Here is a 20,060-nt window from a genome sequence, read left to right on the forward strand (position 1 = left end):
GGTTTGATGCAGCTCTCCATGCTACTCTATCCTGTGCAAGCTTCTTCATCTCCCAGTACCTACTGCAGCCTACATCCTTCTGAATCTACTTAGTGTATTCATCTCTTGGTCTCCCTCGTCGATTTTTACCCTCCACGGTGCCCTCCAATACTAAATCGGTGATCCCTCGATGTCTCAGAACATGCCCTACCAACCGATCCCCCCATATCCCTCTATATACTCCTTCTACCTTTCCTCTTTCGCTTCTTTGCTTAGTACTGGGTTTCCATCAATGCTCTTGATATTCATGCAAGTGGTTCTCCTTTCTCCAAAGGTCTCTTTAACTTTCCTGTAGGCAGTATCGATGTTACCCCTAGTGAGATAAGCCTCTACATCCTTACATTTGTCCTCTAGCCATCCCTGCTTAGCCATTTTGCACTTCCTGTCTATCTCATTTTTGAGACGTTTGTAATACTTTTTGCCTGCTTCATTTGCTGCATTTTTGTATTTCCTCCTTTCATCAATTAAATTCAATATTTCTTCTGTTACCCAAGGGTTTCTACTAGGCCTCGTCTTTTTACCTACTTGATCCTCTGCTGCCTTCACTATTTCATCCCTCAAAACTACCCATTCTTCTTTTACTGTATTTCTTTCCCCCATTCCTGTCAATTGTTCCCTTATGCTCTCCCTGAAACCCTGTACAACCTCTGGTTCTTTCAGTTTATCCAGGTCCCATCTCCTTAATTTCCCATCTTTTTGCAGTTTCTTCAGTTTTAATCTACAGTTCATAACCAATAGTTTGTGGTCAGAGTCCATATCTGCCCCTGGAAATGTCTTACAATTTAAAACCTGGTTCCTAAAGCTCTGTCTTACCATTATATAATCTATCTGATATCTTCTACTACCTCCAGCGTTCTTCCATGTATACATCCTTCTTTTATGATTCTTGAACCAAGTGTTAGCTATGATTAAGTTATGCTCTGCGCAAAATTCTACCAGGTTTTAAATTGTAAGACATTTCCAGGGGCAGATGTGGATTCTGACCACAATCTATTGGTTATGAACTGCAGATTGAAACTGAAGAAACTGCAAAAAGGTGGGAATTTAAGGAGATGGGACCTGGATAAACTGAAAGTACCAGAGGTTGTAGAGAGTTTCAGGGAGAGCTCTGAGGGATGAAGTAGTGAAGGCAGCAGAGGATCAAGTAGGTAAAAAGACGAGGGTTAATAGAAATCCTTGGGTAACAGAAGAAATATTGAATTTAATTGATGAAAGGAGAAAATATAAAAATGCAGTAAATGAAGCAGGCAAAAAGGACTACAAACGTCTCAAAAATGAGATAGACATGAAGTGCAAAATGGCTAAGCAGGGATGGCTAGAGGACAAATGTAAGGATGTAGAGGCTTATCTCACAAGGGGTAAGATAGATACTGCCTACAGGAAGATTAAAGAGACCTTTGGAGATAAGAGAACCACTTGTATGAACATCAAGAGCTCAGATGGAAACCCAGTTCTAAGCAAAGAAGGGAAAGCAGAAGGGTGGAAGGAGTATACAGAGGGTCTATACAAGGGCGATGTACTTGAGGACAATATTATGGAAATGGAAGAGGATGTAGATGAAGATGAAATGGGAGATACGATACTGCGTGAAGAGTTTGACAGAGCACTGAAAGACCTGAGTCGAAACAAGGCCCCCGGAGTAGACAACATTCCATTGGAACTACTGACAGACTTGGGAGAGCCAGTCCTGACAAACCTCTACCATCTGGTGAGCAAGATGTATGAAACAGGCGAAATACCCACAGACTTCAAGAAGAATATAATATTCCAATCCCAAAGAAAGCAGGTGTTGACAGATGTGAGAATTACCGAACAATCAGTTTAATAAGCCACAGCTGCAAAATACTAACACGAATTCTTTACAGACGAATGGAAAAACTAGTAGAAGCCGACCTCGGGGAAGATTAGTTTGGATTCCGTAGAAATACTGGAACACGTGAGGCAATACTGACCTTACGACTTATCTTAGAAGAAAGATTAAGAAAAGGCAAACCTACGTTTCTAGCATTTCTAGATTTAGAGAAAGCTTTTGACAATGTTGACTGGAATACTCTCTTTCAAATTCTAAAGGTGGCTGGCGTAAAACGGCCGAAGTGGTCGTGCGGTTAAAGGCGCTGCAGTCTGGAACCGCAAGACCGCTACGGTCGCAGGTTCGAATCCTGCCTCGGGCATGGATGTTTGTGATGTCCTTAGGTTAGTTAGGTTTAACTAGTTCTAAGTTCTAGGGGACTAATGACCTTAGCAGTTGAGTCCCATAGTGCTCAGAGCCATTTGAACCAAGCTGGCGTAAAATACAGGGAGCGAAAGGCTATTTACAATTTGTACAGAAACCAGATTGCAGTTATAAGAGTTGAGGGACATGAAAGGGAAGCAGTGATTGGGAAGGGAGTAAGACAGGGTTGTAGCCTCTCCCCGATGTTATTCAATCTGTATATTGAGCAAGCAGTAAAGGAAACAAAAGAAAAATTCGGAATAGGTATTAAATCCATGGAGAAGAAATAAAAACCTTGAGGTTCGCCGATGACATTGTAATTCTGTCAGAGACAGCAAAGGACTTGGAAGAGCAGTTGAACGGAATGGATGGTGTCTTGAAGGGAGGATATAAGATGAACATCAACAAAAGCAAAACGAGGATAATGGAATGTAGTCGAATTAAGTCGGGTGATGTTGAGGGTATTAGATTAGGAAATGAGACACTTAAAGCAGTAAAGGAGTTTTGCTATTTGGGGAGCAAAATAATTGATGATGGTAGAAGTAGAGAGGATATAAAATGTAGACTGGCAATGGCAAGGAAATCGTTTCAGAAGAAGAGAAAGTTGTTAACATCGAATATAGATTTAAGTGTCAGGAAGTCATTTCTGAAAGTATTTGTATGGAGTGTAGCCATGTATGGAAGTGAAACATGGACGGTAAATAGTTTGGACAAGAAGAGAATAGAAGCTTTCGAAATGTGGTGCTACAGAAGAATGCTGAAGATTAGATGGATAGATCACATAACTAATGAGGAGGTACTGAGTAGGATTGGAGAGAAGAGGAGTTTGTGGCACAACTTGACTAGAAGAAGGGATCGGTTAGTAGGACATGTTCTGAGGCATCATGGGATCACCAATTTAGTATTGGAGGGCAGCGTGGAGGGTAAAAATCGTAGAGGGAGACCAAGAGCTGAATACACTAAGCAGATTCAGAAGGACGTAGGTTGCAGTAGGTACTGGGAGATGAAGAAGCTTGCACAGGATAGAGTAGCATGGAGAGCTGCATAAAACCAGTCTCAGGACTGAAGACCACAACAACAACAACAACAACCCATATTCACCTACAATGTTTCCTTCTCTCCCTTTTCCTACTCTCGAATTCCAGTCGCCCATGACTATTAAATTTTCGTCTCCCTTCACTACCTGAATAAATTCTTATATCTCGTCATACATTTCATCAATTTCTTCGTCATCTGCAGAGCTAGTTGGCATATAAACTTGTACTACTGTAGTAGGCTTAGGCTTCGTGTCTATCTTGGCCACAATAATGCGTTCACTATGCTGTTTATAGTAGCTTACCCGTACTCCTATTTTTTTATTCATTATTAAACCTACTCCTGCATTACCCCTACTTGATTTTGTATTTATAACTCTGTATTCACCTGACCAAAAGTCTTGTTCCTCCTGCTACCGAACTTCACTAATTCCCACTATATCTAAATTTAACCTATCCATTTCCCTTTTTAAATTTTCTAACCTACCTGCCCCATTAAGGGACCTGACATTCCACGCTCCGATCCGTAGAACGCCAGTTTTCTTTCTCCTGATAACGACGTCCTCCAGAGTAGTCCCCGCCCGGAGATCCGAATGGGGGACTATTTTACCTCCAGAATATTTTACCCAAGAGGACGCCATCATGATTTAACCATACAGTAAAGCTGCATGCCCTCGGGAAAAATGTGGCTGTAGTTTCCCCTTGCTTTCAGCCGTTCTCAGTACCAGCACAGCAAGGCCGTTTTGGTTAGTGTTGCAATGCCAGCTCAGTGAATCATCCAGACTGTTGCCCCTGCAACTACTGAAAAGGCTGCTGCCCCTCTTCAGGAACCACACGTTTGACTGGCCTCTCAACAGATACCCCTCTGTTGTGGTTGTACCTACGGTACGGCTATCTGTATCGCTGAGGCACGCAAGCCTCCCCACCAACGGCAAGGTCCATGGTTCATGGGGGGCGAGCAGATACAACGAACAAAAGCGAACAAATTGAGATATAAAAAAAGAGATTTTCTCCGCTCAGGGACTGGGTGTTGTGCTGTCTTCATCATTATGTTATCCCTATCGGCGCGCAAGTCGCCTAAGGGGTGTCAACTAAAAAGACTTGCAGCAGGCGACCGGTCTACCCGATGGGTAGGACTGTTGGGATGCATGCAAGGTACCCGGGCAGAGTATTCTGGGTAGGGACTCTTCAGGAACGATATAACGTTAAAGAAGTTGTGTTGCATTAAATGCATGTGAGGCAACTGCCAATAGGTGAGACAGGTGATCTTGGAAGATTTTCGGTTTATGGAGACAGGATGGGCTACAGCAAGGATAGTTACTAGAATCGATTGGTCGGCTAAACAGATAGGGTGTCCACAACTGGACGTTATCCCACTCTGGCGCAAGGAGTGAATTTGGTGTTGCAGAAGTAACGTTCACCAAAGTTTTGGACTACAACTTTTGTCAGGAGGTTTATCTGTGCACCGTCTTGAATTATAGTAATTACGTAGAATGGGTTAAATGGAAACGTCTACTAAGCACAGAATATAATGGTACCTTCGTGAATACCGTAAAGGTACTGCTGCTCTAAAATTAATTCTGTTGTTGGTATTATCTGAGAGCGCCTGTGACAACAACGACGGTAGTGTTTTCTTCCTGTCCCCTGATACTGCCGTACAGTAGCTCTAATTATTTAATCTTCTATCCCATCATCAACTGCACTCTCATTGTTCATCTGTTTTCTCTGTGGTTCGCTAATGTTTCTTGTTAATTTTTGGTTGAATTCTTTGTATCTGTTTCACGCATTTCTACTCGTATCTAACAGCATTTACCTTTTAGGATTCGTGATTTATACGAGGGTCATTCAGTAATTAAAGAGACAAATTGACCTGGAGAAAAAAGCGTTAATTTTTATAAATCAGTACTTTATATAATTTTCAACATAATCCCCTTGAACATTTATGCACTTGTTCCAATGGGCCACAAGTTTTCTTATTCCGGTTGCAAAGGTCTCTTTATATTGATGTTTGAACCAATTTAGTACAAACTTTTTTACGTCCGTATTGTCCTGGAACTTCTTCCCACGTAATGCTTCCTCCAGTGCACCAAACAAATGTAAATCATGAGGTGCTAAATCAGGACTGTAAGGGGGATGTGGCGTTACTTCCCGGCCAATTTTGCCGATGGTTTCAAGGGTTAGTTGAGCAATACGAGAACGTGCGTTATCTTGCTGGAGAATCACACCTCTCCTCTGAGATCCACAAGGTCTCTCTCTCTCATGGGTGACTTCACCTTGTTCTAAAGCAAATCTGAGTAGTATTGGCTGTTCATTGTACGCTACTACAAAAACCTGGACGTTCAGCGTTCCAAAACACTGTCAACATGACTTTACCTGCTGATGCTTGGGTTCTGATTTTTTACTTGACAGCTGAGTTTGTGTGCTTCCACTCCATGCTTGTCTTTTTGATTCTGGCTCATAATAGTGAACCCAAGTTTCATCGCAAGTTAAAATTTTGTTGACGAAGTGCTCACCTTCTCTTTCATAACGTTCGTTTAGCTCTGTGCACCCTCTCAGCCTTGTTTCCTTGCGTAGCCGCGTCAACTCCTTTGAGACCCATCTTGCACATGCTTTGCGGTACTTCAGCTTATTACAGATAATGTTATGAACTGTACCAGTACTAACTTGAACCATATCAACTATCATTTCCACAGTCACACGGCGGTCGGCACGAATGATCTCATCAATTCGACTTTCAAGTGAGGGAGTTGAAAGTGCAACTGGTCGGCCAGAACGGTGTACGTCAGTCACTGAGTCGTAACCATTTCTGAACTGTTCTACCCACTTGCAAAAATCTGCACGATTCACACAACCTTAACCATAAACTTAAGATGTTCTACAGTATATATTCACTGGTTTCTCGCCTTCAGCAAGTAATAAACGATAATAGAACGTTGTCCAACTAATGTGGACGTTTCAAGCAGAATCACCAACTTGAAATGAATTTTTGAGGTTATAAACAAAACAATATTGATAGATCAGCTGATCAGGGCTCACCCAAGAGAAAGTCATAAAAGTACCAAACTTGCCCTGCTAACAGTTTTTTTCCCCAGACCAGTCTGTCTCTTTAATTATTGAATGACCCGCGTATAATAGACCTACATTTCTACGGTAGTTCATTTTCCTACAGTCCAAGTCTGAAATATGATAAAGATCACATGATCGTTCCACCACTTTACATAATTTCAGAATTGTGTGCATTTGGCCTCTGTAATTCAGCGAGTGTCTCATTGACACAAAACTGCAAGTGCAATTCGACTTGCAGTGACACAATTCCGAGACAATTTAGTTACTTAATTATGATTATTCTTTATGTTATATTTTCAATATCTCACTGTTACGTGGACCACGTAAGGACTTTTACAAATATTACAAATTTTCTTAGTGTAAATATGGCTATGTGCTGCTCATTTCATAATTTTTACTTTATCGCAATCTAACATTTAATAGATGCCACCCAACCACACAGAGAATTCATATACGCAGTACAGGTTTGTCAAGAAGAAATCATTCAGTTTATTTTTAAAAATGTTCTCACTGTCTGCTAACACAAGTAACTCGCTAAAGAGGAGGTCAAATTTTTTAATAGCTGCCTACTTTGCTCATTTCACTTGGTCGAGTGCGGATTATCGGCACTTTGACGGTTTTCACCGAACTTCGATGCTACCAAATCGTCAACCGTTGCTAGAATTTGGGAGACCAGGCTATGCTTTCCGATATGCGAAATGAAGCAGTTAGTAATGCGAGAAGAAACTTTTTCGTTTTCACAACTTTCAGTCCATTCGGGGTACGTTGTTACATGCCGTACGCGTAAAAAAGGGACAGTTCTATCCACATTCCATTTCCGAAGCCGTAAAAAGCCTCACAGCTGAAACAAAAGCCTGGTCGAAGCCTTCAAGTTGTCCCGCTGTTAAAGCACCTCGTATTGTTTGAGATGCTTCGGGTCTTCTTCTTTTTTAGCAGCACATGTACGGCAACGAGTCTTCAGCGTGTCGAGGGACCAATATATGAGTGCGACGGAGTAGCATAACTGCCTGCCTCATGAAACATTTATACCTTTTGCCTCAGAAACAAGCAGTAAACGTCAACCGGAAGAGAGTTACAGTGCATTTAACATAAAAACTGAGTGGCGCTTGTTATTTGCCTCAATGTAATGAAATCAGACCGTCTGCAGAAATTCAGTGAATGTATTGCGAAAAAGTGTTTTTTAACGTAGTTACGCTGGTGGCCATAACCAGAAAATGGAGGGCAAAAAGAGAACACGGAATAGAAGGAGGACCTAATTAAACTCAGTCATACGGTTCTCACGTAATTAGTCACGGAGGTCATTACAGCTGCAAATAAAATAAGAGGAACCCGCGGTATCATCAGCTCTCGTACATTACGCTAATATCTTCCCGCAGTCGTCTCTACTAATATTTAACGCCACAATTTCTACCTCTCACTCTATGGCACGTGTGACTCCATATTTTCATATTAATTCAGCTTCGTGACCTCAGTACTGCGCGTATGCACTGGTGAGCCATAAAAGTGTGATCAACAAGCTAATAGCGCTATCGATGGACGAGTAAAGATGCAATTCACCCTGAAATTGTTCTGCAAGTGTTGTGGACTGGCAACACAGCCAATCCACAATGGACGGGAGACCGAAAGGCACGCGTTTAAGCTCACGCAGGATGGCGTGAGGTCTGGAACAGTTAAAGGAGTTGAGTCTAGTAAATAAAGTACGGAGCTTCTGGAATACTTAACTTCAATCCATAATTGGTGAACATCGGTCTGACTGTACATGCATCACAATATAAATAGCAATTGATAATGGCGCCTTGCTAGGTCGTAGCAAATGACGTAGCTGAAGGCTATGCTAACTATCGTCTCGGCAAATGAGAGCGTAATTTGTCAGTGAACCATCTCTAGCAAAGTCGGCTGTACAACTGGGACGAGTGATAGGAAATCTCTAGACCTGCCGTGTGGCGGCTCTCGGTCTGCAATCACTGACAGTGGCGACACGCGGGTCCGACGTATACTAACGGACCGCGGCCGATTTAAAGGCTACCACCTAGCAAGTGTGGTGTCTGGCGGTGACACCACAGCAAGTGCATTGTCGGGTACCAAATGTCAACGTACAGGTTCCAGGTTTCCAGATGGCGCTAGACCGATAGTGTGGATATCTTGTGAATCCCAAGGTTGGGGAAGCGAAGGAAGGGGGTCATTTCAAATTCAAAATACTACAGTCGTGTACCATCTCCTAGCTTTCCTTCCATGTTTCATGGGAAACATGCTCACAGTGGTATTTCCTACAGCCCGGAGCTCACATGTTGCCTTTCGGCCAACAAAGTCGTGCAAAGTTAAGAACATGGATCCTATTTTAGGTTTGTGATTGTTTTCTTAAATCACTTCATACGAATATAAGGAAGGTTTCTTCTAAAGGCACATATCGGATTTCTACCTTACTCTGTGCCAGTGTCCTCTCTATAATCAAGTTTAAAGGTGAGTCTCATCATTGGATTGCCCTATCCAAAAACTTGATCAATTGCAAATGTAGCGATAATTATTTTCTTAACTTCGGAAAGTGTATGTTTATCAAGTAACTGAACTTAAGAAAAGAGATTACGTTCCGTAACTGATGTTGTTGTTGTGGTCTTCAGTCGAGAGACCGGTTTGATGCAGCTCTCCATGGTACTCTATCCTGTGCAAGCTTCTTCATCTCCCAGTACCTATTGCAACCTACATGCTTCTGAATCTGCTCAGTGTATTCATCTCTTGGTCTCCCTCTACGATTTTTACCCTCCACGCTGCCCTCCAATACTAAACTGGTGATCCCTTGATGCCTCAGAATATGCCCTACCAACCGATCCCTTCTTCTAGTCAAGTTGTGCCACAAACTCCTCTTCTCCCCATTTCTATTCAATACCTCCTCATTAGTTATCTGATCTACCCATCTAATCTTCAGCATTCTTCTGTAGCACCACATTTCGAAAGCTTCTATTCTCTTCTTGTCTAATCTATTTATCGTCCACGTTTCACTTCCATACATGGCTACACTCCATACAAATACTTTCAGAAACGCCCACAAACGAATATCCGGCACCAGTACAATATAATACATGCATGTTCAACATTCTTACCGTTACCCCTGTTATTAATGTAGCATCATTTCAGATTTGGAATGGCTTATTTCGCGCTTTCAGTAACCTGTGATCTTTCAATGATAATCAAATAAATGTGTTACCTAGACCAATGTGTTCCTGAAATTACGTTTCTCTACATTAATTTTTTTTCTAGTGTTGCGATTTTTTCCGTCAGTGTATTTATGGTATGTGAAGTTCAGAACTGAAATATCAACCCGGTAAAGAAAGTAGATGCTGCTCTCAAACATTCTCGAGAAAACTGACTTGGAAATTTTTAAGTTTTCCAACTGACCACAGTACCCAAATATAAGGTCAATTTTTCGACGTGCAGTGTAGCTCTGTAGTAGAGGGCTCGTCTAACAAGTGGGCAGTCTGGGTTCCATTCCCGGATGACGCAAAATTTTAAACAAAGGTGCATCTTCTACGAAATTTTCATAGAACTGAAATGCTTAAACACGGAAAAAGTCTGTAGCACCTCAGACTGGTTGTCAGTGGCTCGAGTCTCGCTTTGGTCATTACTTTTCCGAATTTTTCGTTCAGTTCAATTTGGATATAAAATGCATCAAATATTTGCTAATTAACACTTATATAATTGTCATTTTTATAAAATAATCCTCGGCTTCTTATTTCTAGCCACATATCAGACTCAATTGTACGGTTTTCATTGTATAAATGTCCTTAATTACCGATATTTTGTAACAAACAGTTAATAAAGTTTGTTTCAATTAAAGATAAACATCACGATTTTTTCGTCTTAACGTGGCGGCAAGTAATCTACCGCAGCGCCATGCTGTCTGTCGAAGAATCGATTTTACTTTGCCCGCCATCCATGTAGAGCACGTGTTGGTCTCACTGCGGACTGCTAGACTGAGCCACACACAACTGATTTCATCAGAGTGTACGGGCCTGAAGATGGCGTTGACGCAACGTCGAAACTAATAGCGAAGTAAATATAAAATCTCAAGTACAACTGGAGGAATTTCATTTTTAATAAACAGAAGCGATTGTCTGAAACTGTCCACTGCAGTGGAAAACGTGCACGATGTGGTTAAGAACTGCTCACAATCCACTTACTACCAGCTGCTCCTGTACGCTTCAACAGCTCTCCTGGCTGGAGCCTCGCTCCAGGTCTTTTCCCGACTCGTGTGCGAGCCTTTAGCAAGCAGCGCCAGTGAGACCACGCAGCAAAAGTGTGTGCTGACGCAAGCGCTTTGCTAACAGAAGCCGCGTTGTGTGTGTGTTGCAGAACATCCTGGACAAGTTCAACCCTGGAGCGCGACAACTCATCACCGCCGGGAAGGCGTACCTGAAGGCCCTGCACGGTAAGTGTGCCAGTCAGGCCGCGCTCCTCAGTTTTCTTCCAGGTACACGTCTTCAAGTATCGTGCCGTGGCACACATAAACGAGAGCGACGCATTTCGTCGCGTGTTCGATTAATAAGTACGAAAGCGCCACGGAATGGCAGTTGTGACAATACGAAAGTGAGGACAACACAACACCCAGTTCCCTAGTGGAGAATATCTCAGGAGCGGCCGGGAATCTAGATGGACGATAATACTTCGAAGTCAATCAAACTGCAACTACCCTTTCACGGCTAGCGCCCACATTATTTTGACCAGTTATAGGGTCTCTGCAGACCATAGTGCGGAATAATTCAGAACTTCCCTTCGTATTTCATCAGCGAATGGAGCGAGGGAAGGTTAACTGTTCTGTATCCACCCTCTCCTTCCTTGTCTTTATAGCCTCAATATATGGAGGAAGTAATAACTTCGGTTTATCGTCAATATAGAACACCATTTCTCTAAATTTACGCCAAAGTCTTTGGAGGAGAAACTTTGCCCACATCGTGTTTGTGTTTTCAAAGCCTCTCCGTAACATTTTCCTACTAAATAAATCGAATGAGTACGTCCTGGCAGCTTGCATTCGAGACGTTAAATCCCCATTCGGACGTTTTCTTTTTCCATTGTTTCCTGAAATCTGTTAAGGCGAATAGTACCTTCGAAAATATGTCCATGGTGAACAAATCCGCCACAGTCGTAAAATATTTTATTGACCAGTCTACTACGGTTTCGGGGTCTTAGCCCCATCATCAGGTATATATGAAGTCTAGCAGAAGTAGGAAATCATGTCTTCGAAAATGACAAATCCCATTTCCTTCCACAACCTCATTCCTTCTGATCCCACATTCTGTCTCCAATCACCTCGTCGCCGATGGGAGTTAATCCTTGATCTTCTTTCCTTTCAGCGATATTTGCCTACATGGAAGATTGTGAGGCAGCAGAGAAAGAAAAATTTTTGTACGATATTTTTCGAGGGCGGTACTACCTAAACCAGTGCTTAACAGTACTGATTTCATTGGGAGGAGCTGCTGTTTTTCAAGTTTTTTGGCGCTTAGAACACCTATATATACACATTTACAGTTCCCTCTACACTTTTATTATACAGGGTGTTAATGGCTTACGTGCAGATATATTGCGATTGTTGGTACCCTAATATGTAGCCACTTCAGTGTATTAGGTTGTTTTTTACGTGTGTCAAACAATCTTCGCGTGAACACGTCACATAATTTACTATCTGAACTACACTATTAGGGAACTATGCCTGTCAATATAAATTAACCGTTTTATGTCCATGTGTACACACAACTAAGTTTAATGAAAACTGTAAAATGTAAGGATTGTTGTCATAATCACGGAAACACATGTATTCCGTAACTCTCCTTCATTCACGAGTTCGGCTGTCATTTTTTATTTAAAGATGTTGGTAACCTATTCACCTGGTACTGTATTACGCATTCGTATAATTTTCAAGATACCGGGAGAGACAAAATTGTGTAGCTTACGGTCTTCCTGCACCATCGGATGAAGCGGTATTTAAGTCAGAAATACTATCGAAACCTACAGAACGTTATGTTCATTCACTCATTCCACCGAAAGATGACTGGTCGCAGCTCACGAGGACAGAGTTCGACAGTTTAGAGTGGACTTGGATCACTGAAATCTGCAGGGGACTCGACAACGTACTGTTACTGGCCTTAGATTGCAGTTTCTGTATTTCATATAAATGACTATTACAATTATTCTCCCTCTTCGTGAGTTAAAATGCAGTACAGCAATAATTCTGTACACTGTGATCAATTTATGTGTGTAGATCTTCGTTAAAGGAACTCTGTTCGTCATTGCACCCCTTGTTACGGAATTTTGAATTCTTAAGAATCTTTCCATTTACATTAGAAATGGAATAATAAAAGTAAATCTTGTATCCTCACTAAATAAAACCATACACCAAATTAACCATTACACCGGTTATACGCCTATATATAAAAATGGAAAGATTAAATAACGTGAATCATTTAAGAAATGCAATCAATAATCAGGTTAATATGTTATTAATATAAAATTACTTTTATATTAACACGATGTATTTTAAGGAATTTAATTGACACCCATATATAAATCAATAGCTTTCTTGTTGTCATAAAACACTTAAACAAATATGTGGTAAATTTTGCAACTCAAGGAAATTTGCTGCACTGTATCTTGCTAGGTATCAAAATTTAAGCTAATTATTGAGAATGAAACACGAACATGGAATGAGACAGACACTTGAGTGCATCTTTATTTTCATGCAGGCATACATTCTTTCACATTCTTCCAGCATGATAAACGGAAAATTTCTTTATCTTCATTCCTCAGACATCATTTTTAGTCAAAACAGAATTTACGCTAATTCCTTACACTTGCTGCGTGTATAATATGTAGCCTTTGTTCCTTCTGAGAATCCGTTTTAGCTTGTAGGTCACTTGCCTAGAATGTTGTAGCTAGGATAAAGAAAAATGAATTGTCACACTTCAAATTTCTTCATAATGGGAGATCTGTTAGCATTCGCATGAACACATATGTCGGAAATGTGAAGGAATATGATTGCATGTCGTTATCAGAGTCTCTGCTTTGGTGCGAATAGTTTTTGTATAAATGCCGTGACAGCCTACACTCGAATGACAACAGAATTATTCCCATACCTTGCAATTCGTAACTATTTACCACCAACCTGAGACCCACGGGCAATAACTATTACACTTCACTTCACATGAATCGTAAGACGATACTTATTCTTACAATATAAAATTTTATACTGCTCACTGTTTTACATCTTTCGCTAGAATAACTAAGACGTTCAGTGATTGCAACCGGCGTCTCCGTTCGTTCATTAAAAATACGACATTGACCTTTGAATTCAAGTGTACTCAGTACCTTCCGTACCATGGCCTTGCCTTTAGTGTCCTTTCCTCTACTGTACCGACTAGCAATATAAAATGTAAGTGACGATTCAGGCTATCTGCACCATTACACATATTTTTAATAGCACAGCATACTACGACTACCTTTGCGTCACACAGCAATGCAAAAGTTTTCTTTCTTAAAATCAACAACAACTTTTAAAAAAATCTGAAAATTAATGTTACGTGTAGACACAGTTTCCAATTAATTCCGACAGTGCCCCAAGATTGTTAACACACAATTCTAACACAGTTTGACCCGAGGGCTCCTAGAAAAACTACTCGCTCATTAATGTCTTGCGTATCTTTGGAGTTAAGACACTTTCTATGAAATATTTCTATGCATTCTGGCAATGCGGACTTCCGTCACAGCTCTTACGTAGAATAGTTGAACTAATAAGAGAAAGTGAAGTCAGAAATCGGCCACGAGAATTTATTTCTGTAATATGTGAAAGACAAACAAGGAAGTAGTTGCTTCGAATTATCTGCTTTACACAGACATCTTGGTTATAGCATGAGCCGCAGATTCCGTCTGTCCTATTTTTACTCTGTAAGGACTTGCTGCACCAGGTATTGTGAAGTTAGATTATTGAATGCGTATTATGTTGTTCCAATCAGGAGACTCCCTTCGAGGATAATAATATCCATTTCAAACTGTCAGTTGTGTACAGATATGGTTTGATGGAGCTTCAAATATATTTCAATACACCGTCTAACCTCCATGTTGTTATGAATTCAACAGGTACTCCTGTCTGTGCTTGCACAGTCAACGAAGAGAAACATAACAGTACACCAAGGTGAAACTTATAACGTTTCATTGGAAATTAAGCGTATTAATTCATGACACTGGCACATTTCCGCCACAATGCATGTCAGGATGTTCTTGTAGAACAAAGATCTGGATACGTGCCAGTAGAACAACCCTGCCAACAGGTTTGCAGTTAAAATAAAGAAAGCCATTAAAACTGGAATATCATTCTCACTGAACAAGAAAAAAGAACGTACACGGTAATGAATCCAAGTACACCAAAATTACCAGCCCAAGCCAAAACACATAAACTGACGGTTCCGATTCAGCCCGTAATTAATTGCATAAATAGCCCATCATATCTGATAAGCAAAAAGTACAGAATCAAACACTCGTGTACTCTGGCAAGAGATATAAAATACATACAAATATCACCTAATGGTAAATTTATTTCATTTTATGTCACTAATTCTATGTAACAATGTGCCACTACAGGAAACTATCCAAATAATAAAATATACTCTCTTACAATATAGGAAAATATCCATGGCTGGAGCACTTGAAATTATAAATCTTTTGGAAATAGCACTATAATATAATTATTTTGTATTTAACAGCAAAATGTATACCTAAGCAGATGGAGTAGGCATGGGTTATAGTGTAGTAGGCACATTATTCGATATTTTCTTTAACTCAGACTGGTCTACTCTCAACCAAATTGTATACTACGACTATTTTAGGTATGTAGCTGATACCCTCATGTTGGTAGGTGGCAGCCACGCACATATCGAAAATATCCACCAAAAGCTCAACCAACTTCACCCTAAAGTTAAAGTCACTATGGAAATTGAGAAAGACAATACCATTAACAATCTAGACCTCACAATTGGCAAAAATAATAAACGCCACACGTTTGATATCTATAGAAGAAATATCACTTCTGCCGATATTATAAATGCAATTCCTGTCATCCAATGTCTCATAAACTAGCATTTTCCATTCAGTGACTAATAGATTAAATAACGAACCATTAGGAAAGCTAGCAATTCAGAAAGAACTTAACACACTTCATTTTATAGCCTATAGAAATGTTTTTGACCTCAACATAATCACAAAATTAAAAATACAAAAGTAAAACACCAAAGTAGTGTACAATATATAGCGAGATACGCCTAAATCGAGAAACATCACCGGCACAGAAAGTGAGATACGTACCAGCAATCTACCTTGGTAGACTCTCGAACGGAATTAATCCACTTTTTAAATCCACAAATATTCAACGAGCCTTTCGAGCCAATAATAACCTTTCAATAAAATTATGTTCCGCCACGGCTAGAACATTGAAATATGATAACCCAGGCATATATAAAATCACTTGTGGTAGCTGTAACAGTTTTACATTGGCCAAACAGGAAGAAATTTTAACGTGAGATATAAATAACACATTAGAGAGAGCGAATATAATCGCTCGAGCTTCTTTATACACCTGAAAAATCAAAATCACGCTGCTGATACGATCGAAAATGCACTACATATTCCGCACAGAACAACAAAAGGTTTTGCAATGAACATTCTTGAAGAATTAGAAATCTATATGTACAAGAGAAAATACCCACAAGAAATATTAAACGAAAATACGGAATTTAGAGACAAGTATTGCCTCAAAAACTTTATTGAGCTTTTAGAACACGAAAATGGATAAATTGGAAGTATCATATGCAACAACCAAAGACAATCGTAACAAATTTTAGTTGAGGAAATAATATCGCTCATCTGCACAATCTTTGTAAAGAATAAGCACAATCTTTGTAAGAGTGGAACTGTCAAACTGCTGTCACGTCGTAATTAACGTTTTATTTGCTATATCTTGACACCATTTACCATCTTATTAAAGCAGTGACAATACATCTACTTGAATATAAGTGACATTGGCATCCATACCTGTTCTCACCAAAATTGTAATTGCAGGTGCTTGAAAATGGCGATAAAGCAGAAACAGTCTGTCGTAAATAAAGATTACTTATTATAAGTAGGTATTAGGTGCATCTACTCCAATAATCATGTCGTTATCAGACATATATTATGCTGCTGGTCCTAAATTTAAAAATATCGTCGTTCTTGCTCAACAGCAAGTATCTTACGGGTTTGGATGAATGAGTTAGCGAGTAACAAAAATTGTCATATCTTTTGATTTCATTAATACTTAAATGTTTTACACAGCCAAAGGACTGAAGAACTTAGTACCTGACATATTCGTAAATTTCAACGTGACCCCTGTACCCGTTTTTCGGAAAAAGGAATCTTAACAGTCGGACAGACGGACAACTGAGTGATCCCAGAAAGGTTCTGTTCTTACCGACTGACATAGGGAACCCTAAAAACCGTCTGGAGTTAACAAGTACACCTACAATAACAGTCGTTGTGATTTTCTTAACATCCATACTAACCGGCTTTGGAACCACGACGTAATCAACATCAGATAATTTCTCCTGGACAACTTCTTCTATTCCACTAATGAATTTCTGATTAAAAACTAGTAGCCAGTAAAAAGAAAAGAAACTTGTTTGTAAGTGCAGTTGCATGAGTAGGGGTATGATAATGTGTTCATTGTATGAACACTGATCATGCATACATATCCTTTAAACTGACTCGTTCCACATCATTTCGATAAAAGAATCGTTCAAATGATCAGTGGAACACCTAACTAACTAACTATTAATTTATTTCTTTATGGAGCAAGCAACGACGTCAGTTAAACAGTACTCATACGAGTACGCTAGCGAGTAGTACATTCAATTATAATGCGTATGCAGTATAAATGAGTGTGGCTTCGATGTAACCTTGACCAGTCGTGTGCCAGCACGTATCCACAAGCAAATTTGAACGGCACTATTTGCGTTTTGCTCTAAAGCGGCAGCCCCGATACTAATTAACTCGGCTTTGCTTTAATTTATCAAAGCAGACTGCCAATGGAGGCATTAGCCCCGCTACTGCAATCGCAATCGCAACAAGTTCTACCCACAATTTCTTTACAGAACCCAGTGAGTGTTTTCGTCCCCAGTGTGGTGGCATTGAAGTAACCGTCAGATGCGAACCGTGATCTGGCTTCTCTTCCTAGTAATACCTGTACTCGATTGACGGACTGCATGCCTCAAATACAGATTATCAGTGATTTCTGTACATCATTTACATGTACGCCCTCATCTGACGTTTTTATGACAGTAACAAAAGGTAAACGAAACATTGTCGTACAAATTGGAGTTTTCTGAGGTTTACCCGCTACGTGTAGTTACATGTATACCCAGCAAGTCACTGTAGATTTCACAGCGGAGGGTACATCATACCAACATGATGGATTTTCTTTCCTGTTCCATTCACATAATAAGCGAGAGAAAAATGACTGTCCCTGTAAGCATCCTAATCTGCCGTATCTTATTCCAGTGGTCTCTACGCAAAATAAACGATGCTAGTAACATATTGCTGACACATTCATTCCAATCATTACACATTCTGAGTGACACAGTTCGCTCTGTTCCCAACTTCCATTCTCTCATAGAGTACACTCGCTAGGTCTGAGTTCTATGGTATGGGTCAGTGTGGTTCGCAAGTATGATAGTGACAGGTTCTTGTAATAAAAGGAGGAGATTAGTGTTTAACGTCCCGTCGACAACGAGGTCATTAGAGACGGAGCGCAAGCTCGGGTGAGGGAAGGATGGGGAAGGAAATCGGCCGTGCCCTTTCAAAGGAACCATCCCGGCATTTGCCTGAAGCGATTTAGGGAAATCACGGAAAACCTAAATCAGGATGGCCGGAGACGGGATTGAACCGTCGTCCTCCCGAATGCGAGTCCAGTGTGCTAACCACTGCGCCACCTCGCTCGGTTTGGTTCTTGTAATAGGAGTGCTTCCGGGATTCTGTTGATAAAAACAATTTGATAGCATGTAAATCAGATCTCAATTAACGCTGCTAAGTGGAAAAAGAAAAAAAGGAGAAACAGGGAAATGAAACGTATTTAATGTCCTCCTTGAACATTAATCCTTCGTCCTGTTACTTGACCACGATGTGAACGAGAAATACGTATATCTTTGTTATGCGGATAGCTTCTTACGAAGTTTAGTTTGTGCATTGTCTGCCTTCTCATGACTTACCGCTATTAGCAAGCTAGAGGGAACACTCCTACACGGCACTACACATCAACATTGCTGCACATTGTAGGCCTACAATTTCTGCAATCTCCATAACAGAAGACACCTGTTTCGAAAGTATCCAGTGAAGTACGGAACCGTTGCTTTTCACTCCGTAAAAGGCTAATAATGAGCTTGCTGTTACCGCAGAAGACGTGGCCACCACCGTCATTGTCTCCACCAGATGGTTTCTCAGCCTCACAGCTCAAGTACTGCAGCTGTCCCGCAACAGCAAACGATTGACTGGATAGTGTGCTTTCTAAAAGTTTCTTTGCCATGTTTTGAGCAAATAAGAAATTTCCCAGAAAATATCGTGCATTGTCACAGTTTCATTTGTGCTAGCGTCAATGACCACCACGAATTTGCTGGAATAAACCGTTTTCTCGTATATGTTCTTATTTTGTTTTAAATAAACAATAATTCATAAAGTCGGCAAATATTGATATCTTAGTTACACTCAAGTATGCACGAGGGTGCGAGTCTTCCTAACATCACGACAGATCATTTTAAAAATTAAAAGCACAGCATTTGTGGGACTGTAGTCTATTCTCAAGCAATATGGCTCTGAGCACTATGGGACTTAACATCTGAGGTCATCAGTCACCTAGAACTTAGAACTACTTAAACCTAACTAACCTAAGGACATCACACACATCCATGCCCGAGGCAGGATTCGCACATGCGACCGTAGTGGTACCGAGCGAGGTGGCGCAGTGGTTAGCACACTGGACTCGCATTCGGGAGGACGACGGTTCAATCCCGTCTCCGGCCATCCTGATTTAGGTTTTCCGTGATTTCCCTAAATCGTTTCAGGCAAATGCCGGGATGGTTCCTTTGAAAGGGCACGGCCGATTTCCTTCCCAATCCTTCCCTAACCCGAGCTTGCGCTCCGTCTCTAATGACCTCGTTGTCGACGGGACGTTAAACACTAACCACCACCACCGTAGTGGTCGCGCGGTTCCAGACTGAAGCGTCTAGAACCGCTCCGTCACACCGGCCGGCTCTCAAGTAATAAAATTTATTTTTGCCTTATGACTGGTCAGTCACGGAATTAAAGGAAATTTTTGAGCGAAACCAAGGAGTAAATTATGTTTTTCATAGTTACTATACAAATTTATATTTTTGCCGGTAGGTTACATTCTCGGTGGGAACATGGTTGCTAACTTTTAATAAGCTGGCAGCTATAGCTGAACCAAAAGTGAAAACGTTCATTGCTTTAAGAGTCGTATGTGGACACAACATGTTGCATTGGACCCGCATTCAGAAAAAAGGAGACTGTGATCTTCGCCCTGCCAAAAGATTAAGTTTTTCTGTAATTTTGTCAACCAGTTAAGCGAATGCTGGGATGGATCCTTTTGAAAGTTCTCAGTAGTAGTAGTGTCCCACCCCTGCCCACTT

The 20,060-nt window shown here is 40.7% G+C and overlaps 1 protein-coding gene across 2 annotated transcripts in view; it reads left to right on the forward strand.

The window, feature by feature from the left end:
* Window positions 1-20,060, forward strand: part of LOC126235683 (brain-specific angiogenesis inhibitor 1-associated protein 2-like) — a 960,968-nt gene that overhangs the window by 474,714 nt on the left and 466,194 nt on the right. For both annotated transcript variants that reach the window (XM_049944419.1, XM_049944420.1), the window contains exon 2: window positions 10,699-10,774. In XM_049944419.1, coding sequence (XP_049800376.1) covers window positions 10,699-10,774 — 76 coding nt within the window. The remainder of the gene's footprint in view (window positions 1-10,698; window positions 10,775-20,060) is intronic.

Source organism: Schistocerca nitens, chromosome 2 (assembly GCF_023898315.1).
Source record: "Schistocerca nitens isolate TAMUIC-IGC-003100 chromosome 2, iqSchNite1.1, whole genome shotgun sequence".
Taxonomy (NCBI): Eukaryota; Metazoa; Arthropoda; class Insecta; order Orthoptera; family Acrididae; genus Schistocerca; species Schistocerca nitens.